This window comes from Girardinichthys multiradiatus, chromosome 8, assembly GCF_021462225.1.
Source record: "Girardinichthys multiradiatus isolate DD_20200921_A chromosome 8, DD_fGirMul_XY1, whole genome shotgun sequence".
NCBI classification, from domain to species: Eukaryota; Metazoa; Chordata; class Actinopteri; order Cyprinodontiformes; family Goodeidae; genus Girardinichthys; species Girardinichthys multiradiatus.
Window position 1 is genome coordinate 39209857 of NC_061801.1, and position 26661 is coordinate 39236517.

Below are 26661 nucleotides of genomic sequence, written 5' to 3' on the forward strand. Positions count from 1 at the left end.
TAACAAACTCATCAGTCTTTACCTCTCGCCAATAATTTTTCCCTAATGTAATCTGTTTCCAGACAGGCCTGTTTCCTTATGCACAGAAGAAAGAATTCACAGAATTCATCTTATAATGGTAAACACAATAATAACACTTTTAATTTATTCAAACACAGCTTTATGCCTCTACAACTGTCACTAAAACAGTAACAATCATAAGACAGACTCTTTGTGTATTTTGAGTATTTTGTCTGTTTAAAGCTTCAGAACGTCTTGCAGTCTGAACATAACATATTTAAGCATTTTATTTCCACCTGCTTTTCTCTGTTATCTCAGGGTTCTTAACCCTAAATGTTCAGAGTAATCATCTTTTTCCTTAATCAAAGTGGTTTATGAAAACATGCTGTAAAACAATAAAAACAATTTACCTAAAGCAGCAGAACATGCATGTCACATGAAGGCCTGGATCTCAAGCACAGAGTATTTTGTGCTTCTGAGAGGACAGCCAATTAAATGTTGATGCCCTGCAGCTGTGCCTCCTGCTGATGGCTCTATTTAAAACCTCAGATGGTAACTCCTTGAGGCAGGAATCATGGGAGCTGTTTCTGTCCTGATTGTGTGTGCAGCAGCTCTGTGGCTGAATGGTTTGTACCTTATTTTTCAAGTTTGTTGGTCACCAGATAAAATGTTAATGTATGTCAAGATGGTATTAATGAGGCAACCTGTGTGGCTGGGAGTGTTACTGCTGTTTATGACTTATGAGGGTTATGTGGCCTCATTCCTTAAACTGTTCTGTTCACAGGATTCTGCTTACCAATTAATCAAAATGGAGGACCTAAGCAGCAGCACAACTGTGAGTAGACTTTTTGATTTTTAACTGTTTCCAGCACTTTATTCTACTGCTAATTTGATTTGTGTTTTGCAGTGATGTCTGAAAATGACCCTTCTTTAAGAAGGGTAATAGTCTTTCTCCAGTCACTGGATTCCAGGTTGAAACAAAAAGTTAAAGAAGGTAAACCATGTTGCAGTTTAGAACAGATGTCCTGGATTTGCAGATTCTACAATACATTTTGGACATGAATAAGGTAGCCTCAAGATGCAGCTCAATTCATGTGTGTTTGTTTGTTTAAAGTACAACTGGAGATGAATGAAGTGGAAATGATGTCAAGCGACGCCTCCCACAACGTGTCAAGCGACGCCTCCCACAACGTGTCAAGCGACGCCTCCCACAACGTGTCAAGCGACGCCTCCCACAACGTGTCAAGCGACGCCTCCCACAACGTGTCAAGCGACGCCTCCCACAACGTGTCAAGCGACGCCTCCCACAACGTGTCAAGCGACGCCTCCCACAACGTGTCAAGCGACGCCTCCCACAACGTGTCAAGCGACGCCTCCCACAACGTGTCAAGCGACGCCTCCCACAACGTGTCAAGCGACGCCTCCCACAACGTGTCAAGCGACGCCTCCCACAACGTGTCAAGCGACGCCTCCCACAACGTGTCAAGCGACGCCTCCCACAACGTGTCAAGCGACGCCTCCCACAACGTGTCAAGCGACGCCTCCCACAACGTGTCAAGCGACGCCTCCCACAACGTGTCAAGCGACGCCTCCCACAACGTGTCAAGCGACGCCTCCCACAACGTGTCAAGCGACGCCTCCCACAACGTGTCAAGCGACGCCTCCCACAACGTGTCAAGCGACGCCTCCCACAACGTGTCAAGCGACGCCTCCCACAACGTGTCAAGCGACGCCTCCCACAACGTGTCAAGCGACGCCTCCCACAACGTGTCAAGCGACGCCTCCCACAACGTGTCAAGCGACGCCTCCCACAACGTGTCAAGCGACGCCTCCCACAACGTGTCAAGCGACGCCTCCCACAACGTGTCAAGCGACGCCTCCCACAACGTGTCAAGCGACGCCTCCCACAACGTGTCAAGCGACGCCTCCCACAACGTGTCAAGCGACGCCTCCCACAACGTGTCAAGCGACGCCTCCCACAACGTGTCAAGCGACGCCTCCCACAACGTGTCAAGCGACGCCTCCCACAACGTGTCAAGCGACGCCTCCCACAACGTGTCAAGCGACGCCTCCCACAACGTGTCAAGCGACGCCTCCCACAACGTGTCAAGCGACGCCTCCCACAACGTGTCAAGCGACGCCTCCCACAACGTGTCAAGCGACGCCTCCCACAACGTGTCAAGCGACGCCTCCCACAACGTGTCAAGCGACGCCTCCCACAACGTGTCAAGCGACGCCTCCCACAACGTGTCAAGCGACGCCTCCCACAACGTGTCAAGCGACGCCTCCCACAACGTGTCAAGCGACGCCTCCCACAACGTGTCAAGCGACGCCTCCCACAACGTGTCAAGCGACGCCTCCCACAACGTGTCAAGCGACGCCTCCCACAACGTGTCAAGCGACGCCTCCCACAACGTGTCAACTTACTTTTAAATAAAAACATTCAATTAAGTTTGCATCTCAGTAGACTCCTGATTTGCTTCCCTGCTTAAAATGTTGGAAGTCTTGGTAAGCATAGCATGCTGGCTAAAGGTAGCAAAGCACAAAAACTTAACTTGGGCAATGTGTCCTGCCTTTTCATATTCTATCGGCAAACTTTTTCACACTTCATACAGCATGATGGAATGCCAGTTGTCACCCTTCTCTGGTCCCCTGACTGTGATTGGGAGATGCTTCCTCCAGGGCTGAAGTCTACTTTGGGCTAACTGCCTCTCATTTTTAGGAGGGTAAGGCACTTTGAAAATAAGGGCTCCTGATAAGATTGGCTTTCGTGATTGTCCAGCATATTGATTACACGGTACAGTAACTGTTGCTGGCTAAACTGTCAGCATGTCTGTACCCAATTGTTTTTGCCCCCCCCCCCCCCCCCCCCCCCCCCCCCCCCCCCCCCCCCGCTTTCATTTTAATCTGACAATCAAACTGCTTTCCAGCCCATAAAACATTGAGAAAAAAACAAGTCATGAATTAGGGACAATCATTGCAAATTAACAACTGTTAAAAGTGCTATAGTATGTCATGTAAAATATTTGTCCCTATCAAATTTTAAAAACCATCCCCTGGTTAGCAATTTTTTGTAATAAAGGCGTTGATTAGGATTAATTGGAATGTACAGGTCCTTCTCAAAAAATTAGCATATTGTGATAAAGTTCATTATTTTCCATAATGTCATGATGAAAATTTAACATTTATATATTTTAGATTCATTGCACACTAACTGAAATATTTCAGGTCTTTTATTGTCTTAATACGGATGATTTTGGCATACAGCTCATGAAAACCCAAAATTCCTATCTCACAAAATTAGCATATTTCATCCGACCAATAAAAGAAACGTGTTTTTAATACAAAAAACGTCAACCTTCAAATAATCATGTACAGTTATGAACTCAATACTTGGTCGGGAATCCTGTGGCAGAAATGACTGCTTCAATGCGGCGTGGCATGGAGGCAATCAGCCTGTGGCACTGCTGAGGTCTTATGGAGGCCCAGGATGCTTCGATAGCGGCCTTTAGCTCATCCAGAGTGTTGGGTCTTGAGTCTCTCAACGTTCTCTTCACAATATCCCACAGATTCTCTATGGGGTTCAGGTCAGGAGAGTTGGCAGGCCAATTGAGCACAGTGATACCATGGTCAGTAAACCATTTACCAGTGGTTTTGGCACTGTGAGCAGGTGCCAGGTCGTGCTGAAAAATGAAATCTTCATCTCCATAAAGCTTTTCAGCAGATGGAAGCATGAAGTGCTCCAAAATCTCCTGATAGCTAGCTGCATTGACCCTGCCCTTGATAAAACACAGTGGACCAACACCAGCAGCTGACACGGCACCCCAGACCATCACTGACTGTGGGTACTTGACACTGGACTTCTGGCATTTTCTTCTCCCCAGTCTTCCTCCAGACTCTGGCACCTTGATTTCCGAATGACATGCAGAATTTGCTTTCATCTGAAAAAAGTACTTTGGACCACTGAGCAACAGTCCAGTGCTGCTTCTCTGTAGCCCAGGTCAGGCGCTTCTGCCGCTGTTTCTGGTTCAAAAGTTGCTTGACCTGGGGAATGCGGCACCTGTAGCCCATTTCCTGCACACGCCTGTGCACGGTGGCTCTGGATGTTTCTACTCCAGACTCAGTCCACTGCTTCCGCAGGTCCCCCAAGGTCTGGAATCGGCCCTTCTCCACAATCTTCCTCAGGGTCCGGTCACCTCTTCTCGTTGTGCAGCGTTTTCTGCCACACTTTTTCCTTCCCACAGACTTCCCACTGAGGTGTCTTGATACAGCACTCTGGGAACAGCCTATTCGTTCAGAAATGTCTTTCTGTGTCTTACCCTCTTGCTTGAGGGTGTCAATAGTGGCCTTCTGGACAGCAGTCAGGTCGGCAGTCTTACCCATGATTGGGGTTTTGAGTGATGAACCAGGCTGGGAGTTTAAAGGCCTCAGGAATCTTTTGCAGGTGTTTATAGTTAACTCGTTGATTCAGATGATTAGGTTCATAGCTCGTTTAGAGACCCTTTTAATGATATGCTAATTTTGTGAGATAGGAATTTTGGGTTTTCATGAGCTGTATGCCAAAATCATCCGTATTAAGACAATAAAAGACCTGAAATATTTCAGTTAGTGTGCAATGAATCTAAAATATATGAATGTTAAATTTTCATCATGACATTATGGAAAATAATGAACTTTATCACAATATGCTAATTTTTTGAGAAGGACCTGTATGTACCCTACTTTGTCAAGTGCCTTGAGACGACATGTGTTTCTTATAGCAGCTGACGAATCAGCTTTGCAAGACCAAGTCTTATCATGCACCAGTAATCATAAAGAACTACCAGCTGGATCGAGATAGTCTGTTTGCTGGCCATATTGTTAAGTTAATCTTTGTTTCTTCAAGAAAAGCTTTTTGCTTGCTGGACAAATTCATTGTCATCCCAAATAATTACTTTATTAGTAAACCCATGGTGGATTTATAAATGTCCAGCAGAGGTTCTGACTGCCACCACCCCTGCAGCTTTACCTGACACTGCAGCACCAGATCATCAGACTGTGCAAATGTTCTGTTTTTCTTCAGTCACTCATCTTGGTTTGACTGGGAGGACATAATATATCAACTGGACTGAACCGTTTTTCACTGATAGTGGATGTTATAAAAAAGTTTTTGGTTTTTGTGAAAAAACTGGATTCTTAGTTTTCTCAAAAATAGGGTCCATCCATCCATCCATGCCTCCATCGTGGTACTATCTGTAATCAGCGCATCCTCGGCTCTACTCCACACCAGGTGCTCTCCCTGGTGGGTGAAAGGTTGTACTTCCTCTGTGCAAAGTCTAGATGCGTTCTTTTAACTTTTCTTTCATAACTTTTCTTTCTAACTTTTTCTTTCATCCCCCCCATGTCCTTTTCCTCTGAAATTACTGTGACATTAAGTATAAAGAGGTGATTGTGGGTAAAATAATGAAATATAGAAACCAAACGCTGTATGAGGTTTATTCCAGGGATTCGTCTGTAGATCTCAGCAGAGAGCTTTTAACTGCAGCTTGCCTCGAACAAACACAAGCAGTCTTGCAGAAATGTTTAAACCTTTTGAACTGTTTCAGATTTTGTCAAACTTGGAACTATATTAAAGCTGCATTTGTATTCAGCCCCTTGCTAAGTAAAACACAAGCAACCAACTTCCTTCAGAAGACATTAGTAATTTAATCAGCCATTTAATTAACAGACCAGGGTTAAAGTTGTAGAGAAGTTTAAAGGAGTGTTAGGTTCTAAAACGTTATCCCGAGCTTTGAACATCCCGCAGAGCTCTGTTCAACACATCCACTGAACCCCTAGAGAGGATGGACCAACTGCACACCTACCAAGAAATGGACACAAGGGGGTGAATAAAGTGACTTGAATTGAACTAATCTCTGAACACACTTTCCCCAGTGATACATGTCAGTGGCAGCATCATGCTGTGATGATGCTTTCCTTCAGCAGAGACAGTGAAACTGATCAGAATTGATGGGAAAATGGATGGAGTTAAATCCAGGACAATCCTGGAAGAAAACCTGCTAGAGGCAGCAGAAGACCTGAGACAGGTGGAGGTTCACCTTCCAGCAGGACAACCACCCTAAACATACAGCCAGAGCCTCATGGAATGGTTTAGATTAATGCATAATCATGTGTTAGAATGGCCTAGTCAAAGTACAGACTTGAATCCAACCAAGAATGTGTACCAAGACTTTAAAATCGACACTCTCTGTCTAATTTGAATGAGTTTGAGCTTTTTATTATTGCCTTTTTAATTAAATAGAGCAATCTTTAGTATTTTTGTACCAATTTCTCTCATGTTGAATGTGTCGTTTTTTTAAACACACAAGTACTATTGCAATTTCATTTTATTTTTTATTTTATTGTTGTTCAAGTAAGGTAAGGTAAAGTAAGGTAAGTTTATTTATATAGCGGTTTTCAGTAACAAGACATTCAAAGCGCTGTACATGAGGAAGAACAATTACAACACAATCACAAAGAAAATAAACACAGATACAGACACAGAAAAACAAATCAAATGACACTTATAATCCTTGGGAGTAATAATAATTAATAATCCTTCCGGGTTTACTGGTAGAAATTGGTTCCGAGCCACTCTTAATAATAAAGCATCTTATGCTAAAAGAAGATGATAATATTGATAGTCTCATCATTCCACTGAATTCTAAGGGAAGCTGAATCACTGGTACAAAACAGCTTTAATCCACATTTTCAGGTGCTAATAATATATTGCTTTTATTGGTACTGAAGTTGAACTGAGTAATAACAGTCCATTGTAGTCTAATTAAGAAAGCTGGGTCATTGGTGTAAGAGCAGCTAAAGTGCAAATTACTAATAATATTTGGTTTTTGCTGGTAATCCTTCTGAGAAATCTGAAAATCTATGAAAAGTAATGAAATCACACATTTAGGTAAAGTAAGATAGGAGGAAAAAATCATATTTCAGACTCTATTCTGATCAGAATAGACTCTGAAATAGTACAAAAAACATAAGTCAAGATTTAGCAAGGGTACGGTGGAATCTTGAGGGTGTGAATGTATAAGTCTGAGTGTGTTTGCAAGAATTAGACTGTCAACACTGATAGAAGTGCCATTGTCCTTGAGAAGAGAGGTGGAGGTTTTATCAATCGGCTGCATAGTCCTATCAGCACACAGCTGGTAGGGGAGTGCTGGGGAAGAGCGTCGTGTTTATATAACATCCAGGAGATATTTTGTCGATAGCCAGTTAGCAGAAGTTGCCAAGACCACATTGGGGCGCCAGATTTAGAAAAACAATAAATGTTGTGGTTCAGGCAGTTGTGAATTTCCAACTACCTTAAGAGTTTTATTGGTATGTCTCAATTGTGAATCCAAATAGCCAAATTTCTGGTATTTTCTGCAGATCTGGAGCGTACAACTTCTCCAAGATTATATCCTTTAACCTCTGATTCCAACTGCTGCCAGGCTGCGATTCTGTTGAAGAATCGTGTCCAGCTTGCGATTCTGCTCTCTTAACATTTCAGTCTGAGTGTTGATCGCTCTACAGACTCCATCTAACATCGCAGGCAGCTTTGGAACGCTTTGAACAGCTGCCCATGTTTTGGGAATCACTCGATAAGCCAGGTAACCACCAACTCCAAAAAGCAGAAATCCTGTTATCAAAAGTCCAAATATGTACACATCTTCAACGTCCTCAACAGACATTGTAGTCAAGCACACAATCTTCCACTGCTGCCAAGAATCCATTGTGTATCTAGAGAAGAACGTCCCATATGGACAAGAGGGTCTCCTTTACCCTGTCTTCCCGTAGGAAAAAAAAATTTTTTTGACCAATTACGTTGAGAGACCACTTGACCAAATCCATAATTTAAAAGTTTGGAGGATATGCAAAGCGAGGCTCTGAGAAAAATACAGACAAAACGCAGAAGCAGGGATCAGCAGGGAGGCAGGGAGAGAAAACGTGTGTCTTCCACCGAGAGCAAGAGTTCTCAAAGTTTTCTTTTTTAATGTTTTCCTCACAATGAGGACATTTTTAATGTACTCTAAATGTGTTAATTTGTAGGTATGGGATGAAAAAAGATACAATTTTCAATGATTTTTGAATGATTTTTGTGGACTGCGTGTCACGGTGGTGCAGTTGGTAGCACTGTTGCCTTGCAGTGAGAAGGTTGTGGGTTCAAACAGTCCAGAAACATGACTGTCAGGTTAATTGGTCGCTCTCAATTGCCCATAGATATGACTAGGTGTGTGCGTGGTTGTTTGTCCTGCGTGTCTCTGTGATTTACTGCTGTCCTGTCCAGGGTGTACCCTGCCTATCACCGCTGGAGATAGGCACCAGCTCCCCTGTCCCCGTACAGAAGAAGCGGGTATAGAAGACGGATGGATGATTTTGTACAAAAAATAAACATTGATCAGAATCCTTGCTGCTGCGAGGCTCCAGGAATTTGCATATAGGATGCGAAAAACAACCCCAACTTTTGTGTTTTTGATAAAAATGCGTCAGAACTGTTATTTAAGGAGTTAAAAAGTCAAACAAATTCATAAAGATTTGCTCAGTGTGGCAAAGACTGAGGATAATGATGGAATCCATGAAGAAAACAAATAGCAAAAGATGTGCTGATGCGTTATATTTTATGTCAATCTTTACCGATGCTTTTTTTTTTTTTTTGTCCAAGGGACACAGGTGGAGCACAACATGTAGGGACCCCAAGGAGACAAACTGTTTCCTCCTAATTACATTCATCCATCCATCATCTTTTTATCACTTTATTTTCTTTGCCCAACATCAACACAGAGAAGTCAAATGTTTTCTGAGCCGTTTATTTGTTTATGTGTCTCCTTCAACGAGAGGCGAACGTCTGCACCTCCTTCCTGAAGTCATGGGAGGAGGTGCAGAGAGTTGTTTTACATTCCTGCTCTCATTTCCATCTTTATTAATCTGTTTTAAATCCATCCTTGCCTCCTGCTGCTTTGGCTCTGTTCTCTTCCAGCTCATTAAATCTGCTCCAATCCCCCCTCCACCCCTGCAGGGAAACCAACAGCTTTTACACTCATTTGCTGCAGTTTCCAAGTTTGAGACTCCTCAGTGCAGAAACACAGCTGGACGTCTGACCTGGAGACAAACCATAGCCAAATTCACATTAACAGCTTGGTTTTTGATTGACTTCTGAGGCTGTGAACCATTTTTAATTAACTTGTTATGAGGAGTCGGCTGGTTGACAATGGAGAGATTACACTCTGATTACTGTGGGATTAAACAGGGGAAAGGACTTCCTGCTTCATCCTTCCCATCCCCATTAGTCATTCCTTGTGTTCCTCTGCTGCAGAAAAACCTCTGTTTTGGGTCTTTTATTTAAAGTTGAAGCCAAACAAAAGCTATCGAAGGCTTTGCAGAGGAAAGACAAGCAGGTTGATCTGTGTGAAAATAAGATCTCAACCTATCTCCAAGGAGAGCTGAGATTTGTGTATGGCTGGACAGAAGCTGGAGATCTCTAGAAAAATCCCATAAAGAAAAAGCTGGAGCAGAGAGAGACAAGCAGGACTTTATGGCAATGAAAGTGGCCAGCATGAACGGGGAACTTCCAGATAAACCATGAAAAGAGTCGGATGGCCTTTGGGATGAAAGTTGCATCACAGCAGAGAAGGTGCTGATTCTTCTTTAGTTTTTCATCATTTTGTATGCATATTGTTGGATCTTTCCACTAATTTCTCTATGTTGTAAAACCAAAACTGCTTCCTCTGTTTGTCTAAACACCTCTTGTTCAACCTGAGCTAAACGTGGCAGAAGTTCCTCCAGATTCCTTGAAGGATTTCCATAGAATACGCAGATTAAACAGAAAGTCCTGTTCTAAACTCCAAATCTTATTTTGTGGACAGTGAACTTTTATGGCCAGATAGGCTGTCAGCATGTTCAAATGAATGCAAAATAATAAAATACCATATGATAACCAAATTTTACATCCAGCTAATACTGCTGTTACACATTTCTCTGCATTTTCCATGTGTGGTTCTGGAAATGATTTTAGCTTGCCTTTAAGCTATCAGGTGAATTTTTTATAAAAACAACATCCTAGGGGGCATATCTGCAATAGAAGGAGAGCATGCGCCAAATTAAGATCACATTTCACCGTAACGTGGGAAGTTTGACATCCTGGTGCTTTAACTGTGACCAGCTTTCCTGTCCCTGCTGAAGAAACACTTCCACCACATTCAGGTCTGCAGGGGTCCTGTACTCTTTCCATCTTTAGAGCTCTGTGAGATGGCATCAGGAACATTTTCTTCAGATGAAAACACCTCAAGAGGAAATTGCTAGAAAACTGATATAAAAATGACAGACATTTTAAGATAAAGACCATGAAGAAAATATCTAAGAAGATGAAATCCAATCAGATCAGATATACTTGTGCTAAAAAGCAGGACAGGATGGAAAAATAACGATGAAGATTCAATCTTCTGGAGCAGTACAGGCAATGACGGTGCAGCATCCACCATGAGGTGGAAGTCCTGTGTTTTAGGTGGAGATTCTGCAGCTTGTTGCTAAATGCAAACAAATGTTAATGCTGAAAATAAAGAAAATAGCAGATAGGAACATTTCATGTTTTCACTTAGATCATTTTATTTAAACATGAAAGAGGCAACCAAAGCATGCATTCCTGCATGTCTTTTTATTTTACTCAAATAAAACTAGATAACAAAAATGTGTCCAAAACTAAACAGACTAAACGTGCTGTTAAAACTAAAACGAACGTTAAAAGAGTTGAATGAGCTAATCTTCCTTCTAACTTCTCCACAACTGTACCCGACTACCGAAGACATCTGGGTGAACTGGACTTTATTCAGGGTATCAGATTAAAAATGGGTAAATACAAATGAATGCCACAGTTTCCACATTTCGAACTTTAAAAATGTTTTATTGTGCTTCATTTCTTCCAATTAACAGAACAAAATTTACAACAGAATACACTGAGGTTTGTGGTTGTAATGTGATAAAGGTATGAATACTTTGCAAGACAGGGTATAAAAATCATTTTAGCAGCTTCACTATCATTGGATTACTTCATAAAGTAATCATTACATTTGCAGTTTTCCACATGTGAGATCTCCTTATGGGCCTTTGGAAACAAACTTCTTTAGGCATAGTGTTAAATATTAGAAAATAATGTTAAATAATAGAAAAACATTCATTATTTTGATGCTGCTGCTTACTTTTTGGAGCAGCAGCACCAGCAGACGGATTGCAGAACAGCAGCTCTTGTGTTTGTTTAAGATAAGAAAGCAGCAGATAATCAAATTAAACCTCATCAGTAAACTGTGGAGATAACAGCCAGGAGAGAACGGCTCTCCTCTGGAAATACCTCCAGATAACAGAGTGACACACTGGGAAAGACAGCAAAATGCTCCCGGACCGGAAAGTTCAACTGGTCGGCTTCAATAGATCTGATTCAAAAATTTAAATGAAATTCCCTTAAAACAAAACCCTGAGCAACAGCAACATAAATAAGGCATTAATTAAACACATTAGGGTTATATTTAAAAGGCAAAGTGTCACATTGGATCAATTTGTGCAAGTTTTAAACAAGAATAACAGAAAGTATTTTCTTTCGCAAAAAAAGAAATATTTTCCATAAAAATCTTATGTACAGCTTCCTTCATTTCATTTAAATCTTTGAGACAAACACACAGCAGGGTTTATTTTATAAGGTCAAGGGAAGAACTACTGTCATCGCTTTTACTGTTGAAACATTTTAGATGGTTGCATAAAAACACACCAGGTTACGTGTTCTCGCTAACATCCAAATTGCATTAACATCTGATTGGTCCTCAAGCTTTATGCATTCCTATATGGGTCAGTTTAGAGCAGAGAAGAGAATAAAATCCAAGCGACCGTGCTCGTTCTGGATGCACCTGAAAGCCGCACGTCTGCTTTCAAACCAAGAGAAACCGAGTTCCCGGTGGAGGTTGCTGGGTCTCGGATTCAGGGAGAGCATCGGAGCACGAGCAGTACAGGAAGTAGCAGCAGCAGATACAGGAAACAGCTGAGAGGAAGCATCTTGACAGCCGACGAATGATACCAACGCACCTCCTCGTCCGAGTCATCTGGAGAGACAATGAAAAAATAACATTGGAGACTAAAATCCCACACATTCCTCTTAGCATTTAATATCACGTCTTTAGAGCCATCTTGATTGTAGTTCAGCATCTGTTATTTGTACCTTCGCTGGGGTTCACTTTCGCTAAACATAGCTTTTCTTATCTCATCTTTCAGCGGTTGCTCGAGGTCTTAGAGATACATGTTTATCTCCCAGACTGGACAAGAAAAGCTTTTGCGCTCTACACGTCTGAAACGCGTTCAATTTTGGAATGAAGACTGAAGGAAGTGATGCATCTTTTCACTGAGAACTCAGTGTTGGATTATCTAGCTAAGATGCTTCCAAATGTATTCAGCTAAAAAAGTGGCACCAACAATTATGATGAAAGCTTACTTTTTGCATAAAGTTGTTTAACATTTTTATATCCATTCCATATATAGAAGTAGATGCAAAGTACATGAATAAAGCAAGATATTTTCAAGGGAATTTAACACCAAGGATATCACATTGTAATGTAAAACAATACATTTTGAATGTTAGTCAATGGCTAAAAAACATGCCAGAGGGATGCTTAATGTTCTGTTTAATGTAAAACACTTAACAAAAAAACAAAAACAAAAAAACTGAAAAATCCTAAATTCACTCCAAAATACACAGCTGGTCAGATTTTATGTCATTTGCATATTCATGGCCAAAGTTGTTAAAAATGACATTTTAAATTAAACAAATGTCCGGAGTCTCAGGAGGGTTACACAACAATATGAGCTAAAAATTGTATATTTCTATTAGTGCTCAAACCTAAAAGCGTCAAAACAAATACAGTAGAGTTAAAATGAAGAACAGTTTAAGATCTCAAATTCTCAGTTACAGGTCACCTAAAGACAAGCAATAGACTATAGAACAACTGTATAAATCTCAAAATGGACAGGATTAGCCAAAAATATAATGCAAACACCGTAAATCTTATGGTTCAGAGCTCATTTAGTTGTTCATGTTGCTGTATGGTCTGCATCTGTAACTCAATACTAACTTTCAATTTTAGGAAAAATGTGAGTATTACCCAGTGGTCCTTTCAAAGAGTTTAAGAATAACAATAATTAGCTGTGGATGTTGCCAGTAACAGGCTACTGCAAGCTAATATTAATGTTAGCTTGTTCTGTCTTCTCAGGCGGAGAAGGAGTTGACTTGGTTTAATTATTGTGCTTGGACATTTTAATAAGATTAAAAATGAAAAATTACAACAATTAACAGTGGATGTTAACGTGTGATGTCAGAAATTAACATTATTATGAGCTAACATAATAATGTTAACATTAATTAGCCTTAAACAAAGAGCGAGCTCTGTAAGCTACTATAGGTTGTATTGGGTATTTTTTAAATATAATTCATAATCACAATTTAGCTCAGGATTTTCATGTTCCTACAAGCTAATGCTAAAATGAACAGGCTCTGTTGGCTCAGGGAGAAGTGGAAACAAACAATTTAGCAATTGGGATGTGCGAGAAGTTGTACTTCTTGGTATTTTAACAAATTTGAAAAATCATGATAAATAACATGATGACTGCATTCTAATGCATGCTAACATTAGCAGTAGCGTGTTTGATGGACTCTGGTCCAGTGAATCATGGAGTATTTTGCCTGACACAGCAACAATGTCTGCAAACTGTGCTGCTTTCAGGATAACTTGATGGATCCTTGACTTGTAGATAGAGAAACTTTGGATCAGTTCTGATGAACCATACATAAGTTCATGTTGGTTCAGTGAACAAAAAAAACCTTTTGGGAGGGATTCAACAATTAAGACTTTTGACATATTGCCATACAAAACTAAAACTTTTTGGACACGATAAGAAAGATTCATCAGGAAGTGCTTCAGCGCAAACTAGATTAAGGTTTCTTAAGTCTGCAGGACACGTGGTTCTATTTTAAGACCTTGTCAAGGAGGAGTTAAAGAGAAGGCCATTTAGGGAGATAAAGCCTTGAATTGTAAATGAGAAGGTGGGGCAAAGTCTTTCAGACTCCATTTACACTCAGAAGGAAAATGTTTTGTTTTAGGGTGAAACGTGTGAATGGCAGGTTTTACAGTGACCTGTGGGTGTTGATTGCTCCTCCACACCTGAGATTACAAAACCCTTCAGAGATTACTGGAACCTCATCGTGGGGGATGAAGTGACAGAATTAAAAACTAAAATAAAACATTTGTCCGAGCTACCGCACGCAGCTGGAGGTCTGACACCTCGGAGTCTCTCCAGTCCTTGGTCCCCAGAAGCGATCACACTCCATATAACCCTGACTCTTAAAGGAACGACTCTCAACCAGTTTCTAACTTTTAGCTCTTTTAATCTAAATTAGGCAGAGGAATGATTAGAGATCAGCGCAGAGGCTCCCATCTCGGACCGTCGCCGTTTGTTAGAGGATGACGAAGAGCCTCAATAGAAGGTCACATAGTTTTATATCTGGGACTCCAATGCAATGGATGTTCCCTCCCTCAGTGATTATCAGTAGACTATGTGTCACCATTGTGGTGTCTGTTAGATTGTGTAGTAGAGGGTGTCCATCCTTAATCTAAGTGTTGCTGTACCCTTCTAATCAAACCAGTTACCGTGTGTCCCATATCAAACCCAGTGCACTAAGCCACAGGTCATTCATGACAAACCTTGGGCCGTTTATTCATGTAATGTGTGTCGATGAGCATTCTTATCCTATTCTAACACATTTGACAACCTTGATGCTTTTCTTGGAATGCAAAGCTGGCAGACTCTCAGCATAACTGCTGTGTGGAGCCATTTTTAGATTACATAAGGACAGATGCTACTTCTCGTAATGTGTGTAAACCTTCTTACCACAGTCTTTGTGGAACATGTGAGGGAAGCAATGTAAGACGCCGTAGAAACAGCGACAATAGGAGCAGCCTTTCTGGACCCACTCACCATGAGGAATAAAATCACATTGTCTGAAACAGAAAGATCAGACAAAAGTATAAATCAGGAGGTAACCTTGTTTTTCTCAGCAGAACAAGTTAATGAGCCATAGGGAATCTTTGCACTTCAATAGTTCAACAAGGCCTGTGAATCTGATCGAAACAAAATGATACCTGGTGTTAATAGCCACTGAAAACCTAGACAACTTTCTGGTTGTTTACCTCTTTCGGGTGTCGTACTCACAGCTCCTCCCAGTAAAGAATGGGGGGCAGACGCAGAAGCTGCCCAGGATACACGTTCCTCCATTCTTACAGCAGCTGCGACTCTGCTCAGCACCTTAAAAACAATAAAAATATCAACCTGCTTTTCTATTTGTTTTTAGCAATTTATTGTCTCAGTGAAGTGGGAAAAAATGTGTTTTCCATCAGTATTTAAAATATTGATGTAGTCCTTGTTTCTATCCATTTTCCTTCAAGCAGTGAGACTTGCTTCTTTTAAAAAGGGGTGTTGGTCAATAGATCTCCAGCCTTTCTAAAGAAATTAAAAGGTTTTCTTTGGATTTGTTTGTTGATGTTTTCAGTCCAGCTCTTCAGAATGACATATTGTACAATATAAGGTTAAACATTAGGGCTAAAATAAAAATTGTCAGGCCTAAAAAAAAACTACAGTACAGGAAAACACGTCTTTAGGAGAAAATAAAAAAATCCACCTGACAAAGGACTTAAGAGTCATTTTGTTCTGTCTGCTGTTTACCAACTTTTAGCTAACAGCTCTTTAGGAATCATCCTTATGGAAATCCTATTTGACAAAAGGTGTCATATTTGCTTTTTTTTTAACAGATAAAGTAAATAAAATGGTAATAAATGTATCACTGTAACTATCCATTTCAAACTTAGGTGTTTCCTTGCTAAGTTGCTCCTCCATCCCTTGACTTTGGGAACTTATCAAATACATTTGCAACTTTGAAAAGATTTTAAGAAGATCGGCCCTACCATGTTCATCAGTGAACGGTGAATGTGACAACATTAGCTCAACATCACGCAAAATAATTGTTTAAAAAAAGAAACATGAAAAGCTAATTGGATCTTGTGATTTTGTTTCAAGTTTCATGGTGAAAGATTAGGCCCGTTAAACTGAGATAACCTTTGACAACTTCAGCTAAAGCTTCAATTTGTTTTGAATGTTGAAGCTTGACCCAAGCTCAAAGCATGTAATTCTTTCCATTTATGCATTTAAACATAAAAGGAACATGTTCACAAGAAGATATTTACATTATATTTGTGCCTGGTTCAAAGACACCGAAACCACTAGAAGCACCAGTGAATAGTTTATCAGCCATCTTCTATATAGGCGGCAGCCGTATAAGATACTAAACTCTGGGTTGCTTGGAAAGCTTTTGACTTTCCCAGCTTGAAACTATGTTAGCCAAGACAAAAAGTTGCTAAATTAAAAAAATAATAGGATAAAGTAGGCTGACTTAAGCTAACTGTGTATTTCCATCAAAATATTGTTTCCTTTCTATTTTTTAAGAAAAAATATGCATGTTAAACTAAATCTTCTTACCGTTATAAATTGGTCAATCAGTTTTTCTGAAAAATCTAAGAAGTTGCCTCATTCTTCAGTTGATCTACTGAATGCCCCATTTTTATTTATTTATTTATTTATTTATTTTAGCTTTTTGAAAATAACCATTTTGGAGCTAAAATCCTAGTTTCTGTCTTTCAAACCGTTCCGTCATCCAGATTCAATTAAAGAAAGTACAAGATATTCTGGATCCCTGGAAGGAAAATGGAGAACAGTTATCTGAATCTGAAGTTTTACGGAGTACAACACATGCAGTCTTTCTAACATAGATGCACACCAAAGGTATGTTGACATTAAATCCATCTATTTCCTGATTTTTCTATTTAACGGCCTGTTACTGTCTAACACTCATAATTTGGCTTGGTTTGGTTTATAGTTTTGGAGTTTTATTGGATGTAAATATATACCATTCATTGATCTGTATGGGTTTTTATTAGCAGATTTAGTCAGAGCTCCGCTTGCAGCTGCTGCAGCTCCTCTCCACTGTATCTGTGAAATAAACCAGAGTCTGCAGCTGGCAGCACATTCCAGCAGCACTCCTCCGCTTCACATCAGTAAACAACAAGAGTCTGAACAAACATCTGAAAATAACAGAAAAACACTAAAACTCCACTGATGCAACATCCAGACCCTCGTTAGAGTTGTAGAGCCAAATTAAAACAGAAAATCTGCTATTTTTTGTTTCTTTCTCCTACAAAAACATTGATGCAAATGTACATTTTCACTTTCCTGACCAGTTTTAGAAAAATCAGCAGGGTTTTCATGCATTTTTCCAAACTACAGAAATGTTAGCAGCACGTTTTTGTGCAAACAATCTGTGTGAAGTAAGCTTCTGAATCCGCCTCCACCTGTGTGTGTAGAAGCAAACTTACTGCTGGTGAGGCCGATGAAGGGCATCACAGCACTGGCATCCCGGTGTTTACGGTCCCCGCTGTTTGGAGAGCTCACCTGGGTAAACTGAGTCAGAAACTCCTGAGAGGGATAGGAGGATTGCATCACCGGAGACGGAGAAGATGGGGCAGCAGTAGAGGGAGGGTGGTGGCTTCCCTCCGGGTCTGAAAGAAAATGGCAGGTTAAAATAAGTAAGGCAGAGGAATTAACTAATCATCACCTGCATCAAATTTTTAATTCAGAATAATGAAAAAAAAAACACAGCTGACAAATTTGGACCTTTAGGACTCTGAAGAAGCAGGGTGAGTGGGTCTCATTTAGGGTTAAATCAGCGACTTACCGTTGAAAACTAAAAACCAAATCCTGATGGCCAAACCCTTGTTGGGTTTCTTTTTATCTGTGAACAACCCTCACATTCCTGCTGACTGTTTCTGAAAAAGGTCCCATTATTACATCTGACTGATGTGCAAATTAGGAGAAACCAGACGCCACCTGGACCCAAACTGGGTGTAAATGGCTTAAAAACCAGTTAAACCGGTGATGAATTTAAATTAACGCAGTGAATGTGAAAATGTCTGCAGGTTTTATTATGGTCAACAAGTTACAGGGGACGCCTCATGATGCATTCAAGTACATCTTGAAAACGAGACAATTCATATTTAAAAAGGTACAATTAACGGTAAACATCTATATTACCAGCAAACTTTAGCAGATTCTTCTGCAAGTTGTTACTCTTGCTCAACGCTTGAAGCTTGTCGCAGATTTCGCTCAAAATCTCCTGAATAGTGCAAAAATAATTAAGATGCATTGCTTGCTTACAGAGGTATATTTGAATGCATCATGAAGGCATGTATTATGTAATATTTAGCGTGGAGACGGAGGGTGATGTTATACAACCGACCTGCAGAAGGCAGAGATGCAGCAGCAACACACCGGAGACACCAGACAACACAGAACAGCGCTCTGAAAGACAGTAAAGGGAGGAGAACAATTATTTAAATGAATTAAAGTTTGAGGAAAACAAAAAAACGTGTTTTAGTTTTTCTTTTTGTCTCTGGACTCACCTGAACTTCTGCGGCTGCCTCATCTTATAGAAGAAAATGTTTTAAAAATACTTAAAATTCCAAATCCTTTTAGTTTTAATCTGAACAATTAAAAACACTCAAAATTAAGAACACTCTGTGAAATTTATCCGCAAATATTCCTGAGATCAGTTGCTGCTCCCTCAAAAAAATAAAAATCAGAATCAATAAACCGAGTCCCAGGTTTTGTCAGCCGCACTTGTGGGAAAACTGAAGAACATCTAGAAGCACGGAATCCAGCTCCTGTGCTCCTCCAAGCAAACATCATCCCTCCTCTCTGCTCTCCAGGTGATATCCATTCAGGAGGGGGAGGGGCGCCAGAAGCCCCGCCCCTTCTGATTGTTTCCGCCTGTCTGCAGGTTGGAATCAACAAGAAACGACCTCACGGTGTTAGGATGCTGATTCTGCAGGAGAAATTTGTGTGTTTCAACCCAGAAAACCGTTTAACAAACGTATGAGTTTATTATTACAGAATTATTAAAAGGAGAAAAATAAAGTAATGAAATGCTGCAAATGATTATTTATTGAAATGACTTTGAAAGGTTGCAACAGTAACCCGTCATAGTAAATATCTGGGTTAGGACAGCAACATGTCTACTTTTCTTTCATTTTTTATTTCCTTTAAAAGCTTGAAGGATGATTCTGTTTCTATTGAATTTAAATGTTCAGCATCATGTGAATTAAAAGAAAACTGAGTTTAAAAACAAAAACTCTTTGTCTGATTCAATTCAATTCAGTTTATTTATATTGTCTCAAAGCTCTTCATAACAGTCAGGTACATACATTACAATTAATCCTAACTATCAAACAGTGCAGTCAGATTCAGTTATTTATTCAAATTGGATAAAAAGTTTTTCTATCTAAGGAAACCCAGCAGATTGCATCCAGTCAGTGACTTGCAGCATTCACTCCTCCCGGATGAGCATGTAGAGACAGTGGACAGTCACTGGCGTTGAATTTGCAGCAATCCCTCATACTGAGCATGCATGTAGCGACAGTGGAGAGGAAAAACTCCCTTCAAGTTTTAAATGAATAACAATTAGTTCAGCCTTTAAATCTATAGATTGTTGTCTTTATTTTAATATCTCTTAGTATTTTCTTCAGAGTAAATTCTATCTTTTCTTTGGTTTTATTTTTGGCTGGAAAATCTGTTTTTTCTTCCTCTCTGGAGTTTTGGCTGTAGCTTGTAACCCCCACCCTGCCCCTTTTTCTGTCTTTTCATTCTTCCACATGTATGCAAACGTCATTGACCCATCCAGTCAGATGTAAATGAACCAGCTGCTTCCAACAGGAAAGACTCTTCAACAGAAAACATGCAGAAACCTTTCATGCATGCAAATAAACTGCACAGAAAGTCCTGGTTTAAACGTAATTTAAACTCCATTCCAAGCAGCCTGACCACTTCTTCAGGCTTTCTGAAGACCTTTTAAAGTTCTTCTTTGGATACTTTTCACTCCATTCCTCTCCAGCCCCTGACCATTTTCAGAGAAATGTTTTGTTTGTTGTTAGTTAAGCTACTTATGAATCATTCTGGTATAAAAAGGCTCCTAAAACTCAAGGGATGATCCAGTGTTGTGATGGATTGCCGACCTGAGAGACCTCTGCTTATTATGTAACGGCTGCAACAACTCCATGTAACGGCTGCAACATCTCCATGTAACGGCTGCAACATCTCCATGTAACGGCTGCAACATCTCCATGTAACGGCTGCAACATCTCCATGTAACGGCTGCAACATCTCCATGTAACGGCTGCAACATCTCCATGTAACGGCTGCAACATCTCCATGTAACGGCTGCAACATCTCCAGCCGTTACATGGATTGATCAATATGTTGATCATTTTGCACAAATGCACAGTGGTGCAGTTCTTAGCACTGTTGCCTTGCAACAAGAAGGTCCTGGGTTTGAATCCTGGTGTGGGATTTTTCTGCATGGAGTTTGCATGTTCTCCCTGTGCATGGGTTCTCTCCTGGTTCTACGACTTCCTCCCACAGTCCAGAATTATGCATGTTAGGTTTACTGGTTTCCCTAAATGCCCTTAGGTATCAGTGTGTGTTGATTGACTGGTAGCCTGACCAGGGTGTACCCTCCCTCTAATGAACTGAATTTCACATGAATGGTTGTGTACACCTTTTAAGGACACTGGGTCGAGGAACATTGAAATAACAGCTAAGATTCTCTTATCTTGTCTCAAATTCATCTTCTTGTGTAAAAGTCAGAAGGATTCAGTCCAGTAAACTGTTCCATTTATATTCAAGGAGACTGTGTGCTCCTATATCTGTCTACAGCATACACACATCTACAGATTTACGCTAGTCTGTGAATGTTTGGAAAAGATCACCTCAGTTCTGACCCAGACCAAAACCGCCTCCCTCGTTCCCCCACTTGGTCATTCTCCCTCTGCTCTGAGCACAGAGGGACAAAGTGAGGTGGAAATGGGCATTTTGTCATCACAAAGCCGTCTGAGCAGATGCTAATACACAGCTAATAGAGGAGCAGCAGGAGGGACCACCTGCAACAAGACATCTGCATCCGAAAGCTCCCAGCCTGCAGGAGGAGGAAGACTCTGCTGAGCAGGTCAGGAAGATGATGAAGACCTGCTGTCTTTTCACTCACTGCTGCAGGAAGTCTGCATTAAATATCATTAGATATCATAACAATGAGTCCTGCTTGTTAACAGCAACAATTACCCCAGTGACTTAAAAATCTGAGCAAAACTTTCAGTCCATCCTTCTATTCTTCATATTGTCCCTCAAAACTGACAGATATTTTTTTTATCAGGTTTTGCTACTTTTGGTCTTTCAAGCTCTTTCAAAGGCTTTCTTTTTACTTTAGCTGCTTTTAGTTATTTTCTGTTGAGTTTTTATTTCAAATAAAAATACCCATAGAGTGTCTTTCCTGTGCCTGTGTAAGGTTGTGTCTAAACTTGTCATCCTCAGAGAGTGAAAATCGGCCTCGGACCCCTCTTTAACTGCTGGCTAAATGATGTGGTTTCCTGTTTGCACCTTCAATAAATACGCTGTAATCTTAGTAACGATGTCTTCAGATATTTTAGGATTTTGCCGTTTCTGGAGCATATGAGCAGTTCGGCTCCTGTGAGTCAAGGATTTACTGTGTATCTCCTGCTTGGTCGTCCCATCCTCTCACCGTTTGTGACATCTGACCTGTCAGTATTTTGAATATAAAAGTTGCTACAGTATATCTCTGATGTATCATTACCCCTTCCCTTTACTTATTATTTATGATAATAATAATAATTATGATTTGAGGGTGTTGGAATGTTGACTTTCAGTTTTTGACTATTATTGTAAATGTGTTTAAATCTTAACAGGTTGTCTTTGTTCTTTGTGTTTGTTCACAAAAAATAAACAGAAAATAAACAGAAATACCCAAATTAATCACAGTTTAGTGGACAGAAAATATGATTTCAGCTTCAGTAAGGGAACCCCCAGCCAACAGAGAGGTTAACATCCTGTATTATTTAAGGATGTGTATCTCTCTTAGTTTATTTCATAAACTTTAGGGCTGCATGGTGGTGCAGTTGTTGCTGGGCTAGAATGCCGGCCTGGGATTTTCCTGCATGGAGTTCCTGGATGTTCTCCCAATGCATGCATGAGTTCTCTCTGGGTACTCCGCCTTCTTCTACAGTCCGACAACGTGACTGTTAAGTTATTTGGTTTCTCTACGCTGCCCTTAGGTATGAGTGTGTGCATGGTTGTTTGTCCTGCGCCCTGTGATGGACTGGTGACCTGTCCAGGGTGTACCCTGCTTCTCGCCCAGTGACCAGATGGATGGATGGGCAGATGGTTGGATAAATGGATGGATGTACAATACTGGTCAAAGGTTTTAGAACGCCTTTCTCATTTACTGGTTTTCTTTAGGTTTATGACTATTTCCATTGTACGTAGATTCTCAATGAAGGCATCAAAACAGTGAATGAACACACATGCAATTATGTAGCAAACCAAAAATTGTAAAATAACTTTAAATATGTAATATTTTAGAATCCTTAAACTAGCCACCCTTTGCTGTGATGACTGAAATATTAACCTTCGGCCGTCTCTTAATGAACCTCTGGGAAGTTCTTTCAAAACTCTTTGGAAAACCATTTCAGGCCACCTCCTCATGAAGCTCATGGAGAGAACGCCAAGAGAGTGAAGCAGTAATCGAAGCAAAGGGAGGCTATTTTGTTCGTTCGTTCGTCATCTTCCGCTTATCCAGGACCGGGTCGCGGGGGCAGCAGACTCAGCAGAGACGCCCAGACGTCCCTCTCTCCAGACACCTCTTCCAGCTCCTCCAGGGGGAGCCCAAGGCGTTCCCAGGCCAGCCGAGAGACATAGTCCCTCCAGCGTGTCCTGGGCCTCCTCCCAGTGTGACGTGCCTGGAACACCTCCCAAGAAAGGCGTCCAGGAGGCATCCGGTATAGATGCCCGAGCCACCTCAACTGGCTCCTCTCGATGTGGAGGAGCAGCGGCTCTACTCCGAGCTCCTCCTGGATGGCCGAGCTCCTCACCCTATCTCTAAGGGAGTGCCCGGCCACCCTACGGAGGAAGCTCATTTCAGCCGCTTGTATCCGTGATCTCGTTCTTTCGGTCATGACCCAAAGTTCATGGCCATAGGTTAGGGTAGAAACGTAGACCGACCAGTAAATTGAGAGCTTTGCTTTTCGGCTCTCTTCACCACAATGGACCGGCACAGCGTCCCCATTACTGTGGTAGCTGCACCGATCCGTCTGTCGATCTCCCGCTCCATTCTTCCCTCACTCGTGAACAAGACCCCGAGATACTTAAACTCCTCCACTTGAGGCAGGAACTCCCCTCCAACCTGAAGAGGACAAGCCACCCTTTTCTGGTCGAGTACCATGGCCTCGGACTTGGAGGAGCTGATCCTCATCCCAGCCGCTTCACACTCGGCTGCGAACTGCCACAGCGCATGCTGTAGGTCTTGGTTAGAGGGGGCCAGCAGGACCACGTCATCCGCAAAAAGAAGAGACGAAATCTACTGGTCCCCAAACCAGACCCCCTCCGGCCCTTGGCTGCGTCTAGAAATCCTGTCCATAAAAGTTATGAACAGGACCGGCGACAAAGGGCAGCCCTGCCGGAGTCCAACATGCACTGGGAACAGGTCCGACTTAGTGCCGGCAATGCGGATCAAACTCCTGCTCCGCTCGTGCAGGGACATGATGGCCCCTAATAAAGGGCCCCCGATTCCATACTCCTTGAGCACCCCCCACAGGGCATCATGAGGGACACAGTCGAATGCCTTCTCCAGGTCCACAAAACACATGTGGACCGGTTGGGCAAACTCCCATGAACCCTCAAGCACCTTGTAGAGGGTATAGAGCTGGTCCAGTGTTCCACGGCCGGGACGAAAACCACACTGTTCCTCCTGAAGCCGAGGTTCGACTATCGGTCGGACTCTCCTCTCCATTACCCTGGCGTAGGCCTTACCAGGGAGGCTGAGGAGTGTGATCCCCCTGTAGTTGGAACACACCCTCCGGTCCCCCTTCTTATAAAGGGGGACCACCACCCCAGTCTGCCAGTCCAGAGGCACTGTCCCCGACCGCCACGCAATGTTGAAGAGGCGTGTCAACCATGACAGCCCTACAACATCCAGACACTTGAGGTACTCAGGGCGGATCTCATCCACCCCCGAAGCCTTGCCACCGCGGAGCTTTTTAACCACCTCGGTGACTTCAGCCTGGGTGATGAAAGAGTCCAACCCCGAGTCCCCAGCCTCTGTTTCCACCAGGGAATGCGTGATGGCAGGATTGAGGAGATCCTCGAAGTACTCCTTCCACCGCCCGATAATGTCCTCAGTCGAGGTCAGCAGTCTCCTGCCCCCACTATAAACAGTGTTGGCAAAGCACTGCTTCCCCCTCCTGAGGCGCCGGACGGTTTGCCAGAATCGCTTCGAGGCCAACCGGTAGTCCTTCTCCATGGCCTCACCGAACTCTTCCCAGGCCCGGGTTTTTGCCTCTGCCACAGCCCGGGCCGCAGCACGCTTGGCCTCACGGTACCCGTCAGCCGCCTCAGGAGTCCCACAAGCCAACCACAGCCGATAGGACTCCTTCTTCAGCTTAACAGCATCCCTTACTGCCGGTGTCCATCACCGGGTTCTGGGATTGCCGCCACGACAGGCACCGCAGACCTTACGGCCACAGCTACGGGCAGCAGCATCGACAATAGATGCGGAGAACATAGTCCACTCGGACTCTATGTCTCCAACATCCCCCGGGATCTGGTCGAAGCTCTCCTGGAGGTGGGAGTTGAATACATCTCTGGCCGAGGGCTCCGCCAGGCGTTCCCAGCAGACCCTCACTATGCGCTTGGGCCTGCCGAGTCTGTCTGGCTTTCTCCTCCTCCAGCGGATCCAACTCACCACCAGGGAGGCTATTTTGTAATAATCTAAAATGTAAAAATGTTTAGAATTATTTTACACTTTTTGTTTACTATATAAATCCATGTGTTTTCATTCAAAGGTTTGTTGTCTCTGGTGAGAATCTACAATTTAAACAGTCATGAAAATAAAGAGACTCATTAAGTGAGAAAAACTTCTAAAACTTTTGACCGGTAATGTATCCAACAATGCTGTTCTGTGGTTTCAGTTGTTTATTTTGTCTGTTTTTTTGCAAAACGTGCCGCAGGCAGAGGCAGTAGTTTACAATCCAACAAAAAATGAGGGAATTAACAGATTTGTCCTATTTAAGCATCAAAGTGTAGCTTTCTAAACCTTATTCAATTCAATTCAGTTTTATTTATATAGCGCCAATTCACAACACATGTTGTCTCAAGGCTCTTCACAACAGTCAGGTTCATACATTCCAATTAATCGTAATCATTCAACAGTTCAGTCAGATTCAGTTATTTATTCAAATTGGATAAAAAGTTTTTCTATCTAAGGAAACCCAGCAGATTGCATCCAGTCAGTGACTTGCAGCATTCACTCCTCCTGGATGAGCATGTAGAGAATGGTAATAAATTAATAAACTTATTAGAGTACATAATGTCAGTTGATGCTGTTATAGAGAAATTATGGAAGTTTTCACAAATAGGAAAACAAACAAATATATTTTTCTTTCAACACTGCTGCAGTGCTGCTGATCAAGAGAAATCTGGCTCATTCTTTTGCAGACTGATTGGTGCACCTCTGATTTAAAATCCAGATTTTTCTGAGTATTACAGATTTAACTGATCTATGTTTGTCTAGATTTCACTGTAGGAGTAGGGCCCAAATGTAGACGGGCAGGCAGGAGCAGCTGGCAAAACTCAAACATCTGCCAATCGTGACAGCATTAGTCCTTTATCGCTCTGCTGATCCTGATGCTGGCTTCAGCAACGAGTTTTGTCATTAGTGGAAAATGAATAATAAAAACCATATGAGTGAATGTTTTAAACTCAGATGTCCATATTGCCACAAACTGACAGAAAAATACCAGAAAATAAAGTCTGAAAAAGTATGGAATTGTGAACTGGAAATAATTGAGAAACCCTTAATCCTTCAATGTTAAATATGTGATTGAGACAGTAAATATCTGATTACATTCATGTGTGAACTATTTATTAAATACACAAACTATATAATGTTAAATACATTGTGTTAAAGTGATAATTATGTCAGTAAAATAGACCCTGACATCTGATTGGCTAATCTGCCAGCAACTCAATATAGACCAATCAGAACATGTTTGATGATTTAGGCTTTGGTTTTAACCAAAATAATCACAATCCCCTCATGATTGTGACCACTGTTGCTTGTGCACCTTTTTCTATGCCGTTTTTTCCTTCCTCTTAACTTACCGTGAATGTTGTGATCCTTTCCAAAATGAAGCACCAAGATTCTCCTACTGATGCAGGATGGTTTAGGTCAGATATTTTCTCTCCTGTGAAACCAATCATTTTAAAATTTGTTCCTACAGGCCTGCATCATCAAAATCTGTGGCATTGTGTCATTTGCTCCTCTCCCTATATTATTCCTTTGCTGGTTTGGTTACTTCAAACTTTTCCAGCTGCCAAATGGTGCTGTCTGTGATGAGATGTTTGTGTCATTTTGTACCTGCCAAGGAGGAAGTTTCACATACCTGCCTTCACAACCTG

The 26661-nt window shown here is 41.7% G+C and overlaps 1 protein-coding gene and 1 long non-coding RNA gene across 2 annotated transcripts; one reads left to right on the forward strand and one right to left on the reverse strand.

Annotated features, from left to right (window-relative positions):
• The first annotated feature begins 562 nt into the window (after positions 1–562).
• Positions 563–1145, forward strand: LOC124872251. Its single transcript, XR_007039233.1, has 4 exons — positions 563–626; positions 785–835; positions 908–994; positions 1115–1145. It is a non-coding gene; the product is annotated as an uncharacterized LOC124872251 (long non-coding RNA).
• Positions 1146–10890: 9745 nt separating this feature from the next.
• Positions 10891–18834, reverse strand: tdgf1 (teratocarcinoma-derived growth factor 1). Its single transcript, XM_047372017.1, has 6 exons — positions 18546–18834; positions 18383–18444; positions 17463–17645; positions 15228–15342; positions 14929–15038; positions 10891–12092 (listed from the first exon to the last, which is right to left on the reverse strand). The coding sequence occupies exons 1-6, from the start codon at positions 18566–18568 to the stop codon at positions 11971–11973; spliced, it is 615 nt and encodes a 204-aa protein (XP_047227973.1). The 5' UTR covers positions 18569–18834; the 3' UTR covers positions 10891–11970.
• Positions 18835–26661: the final 7827 nt, after the last annotated feature.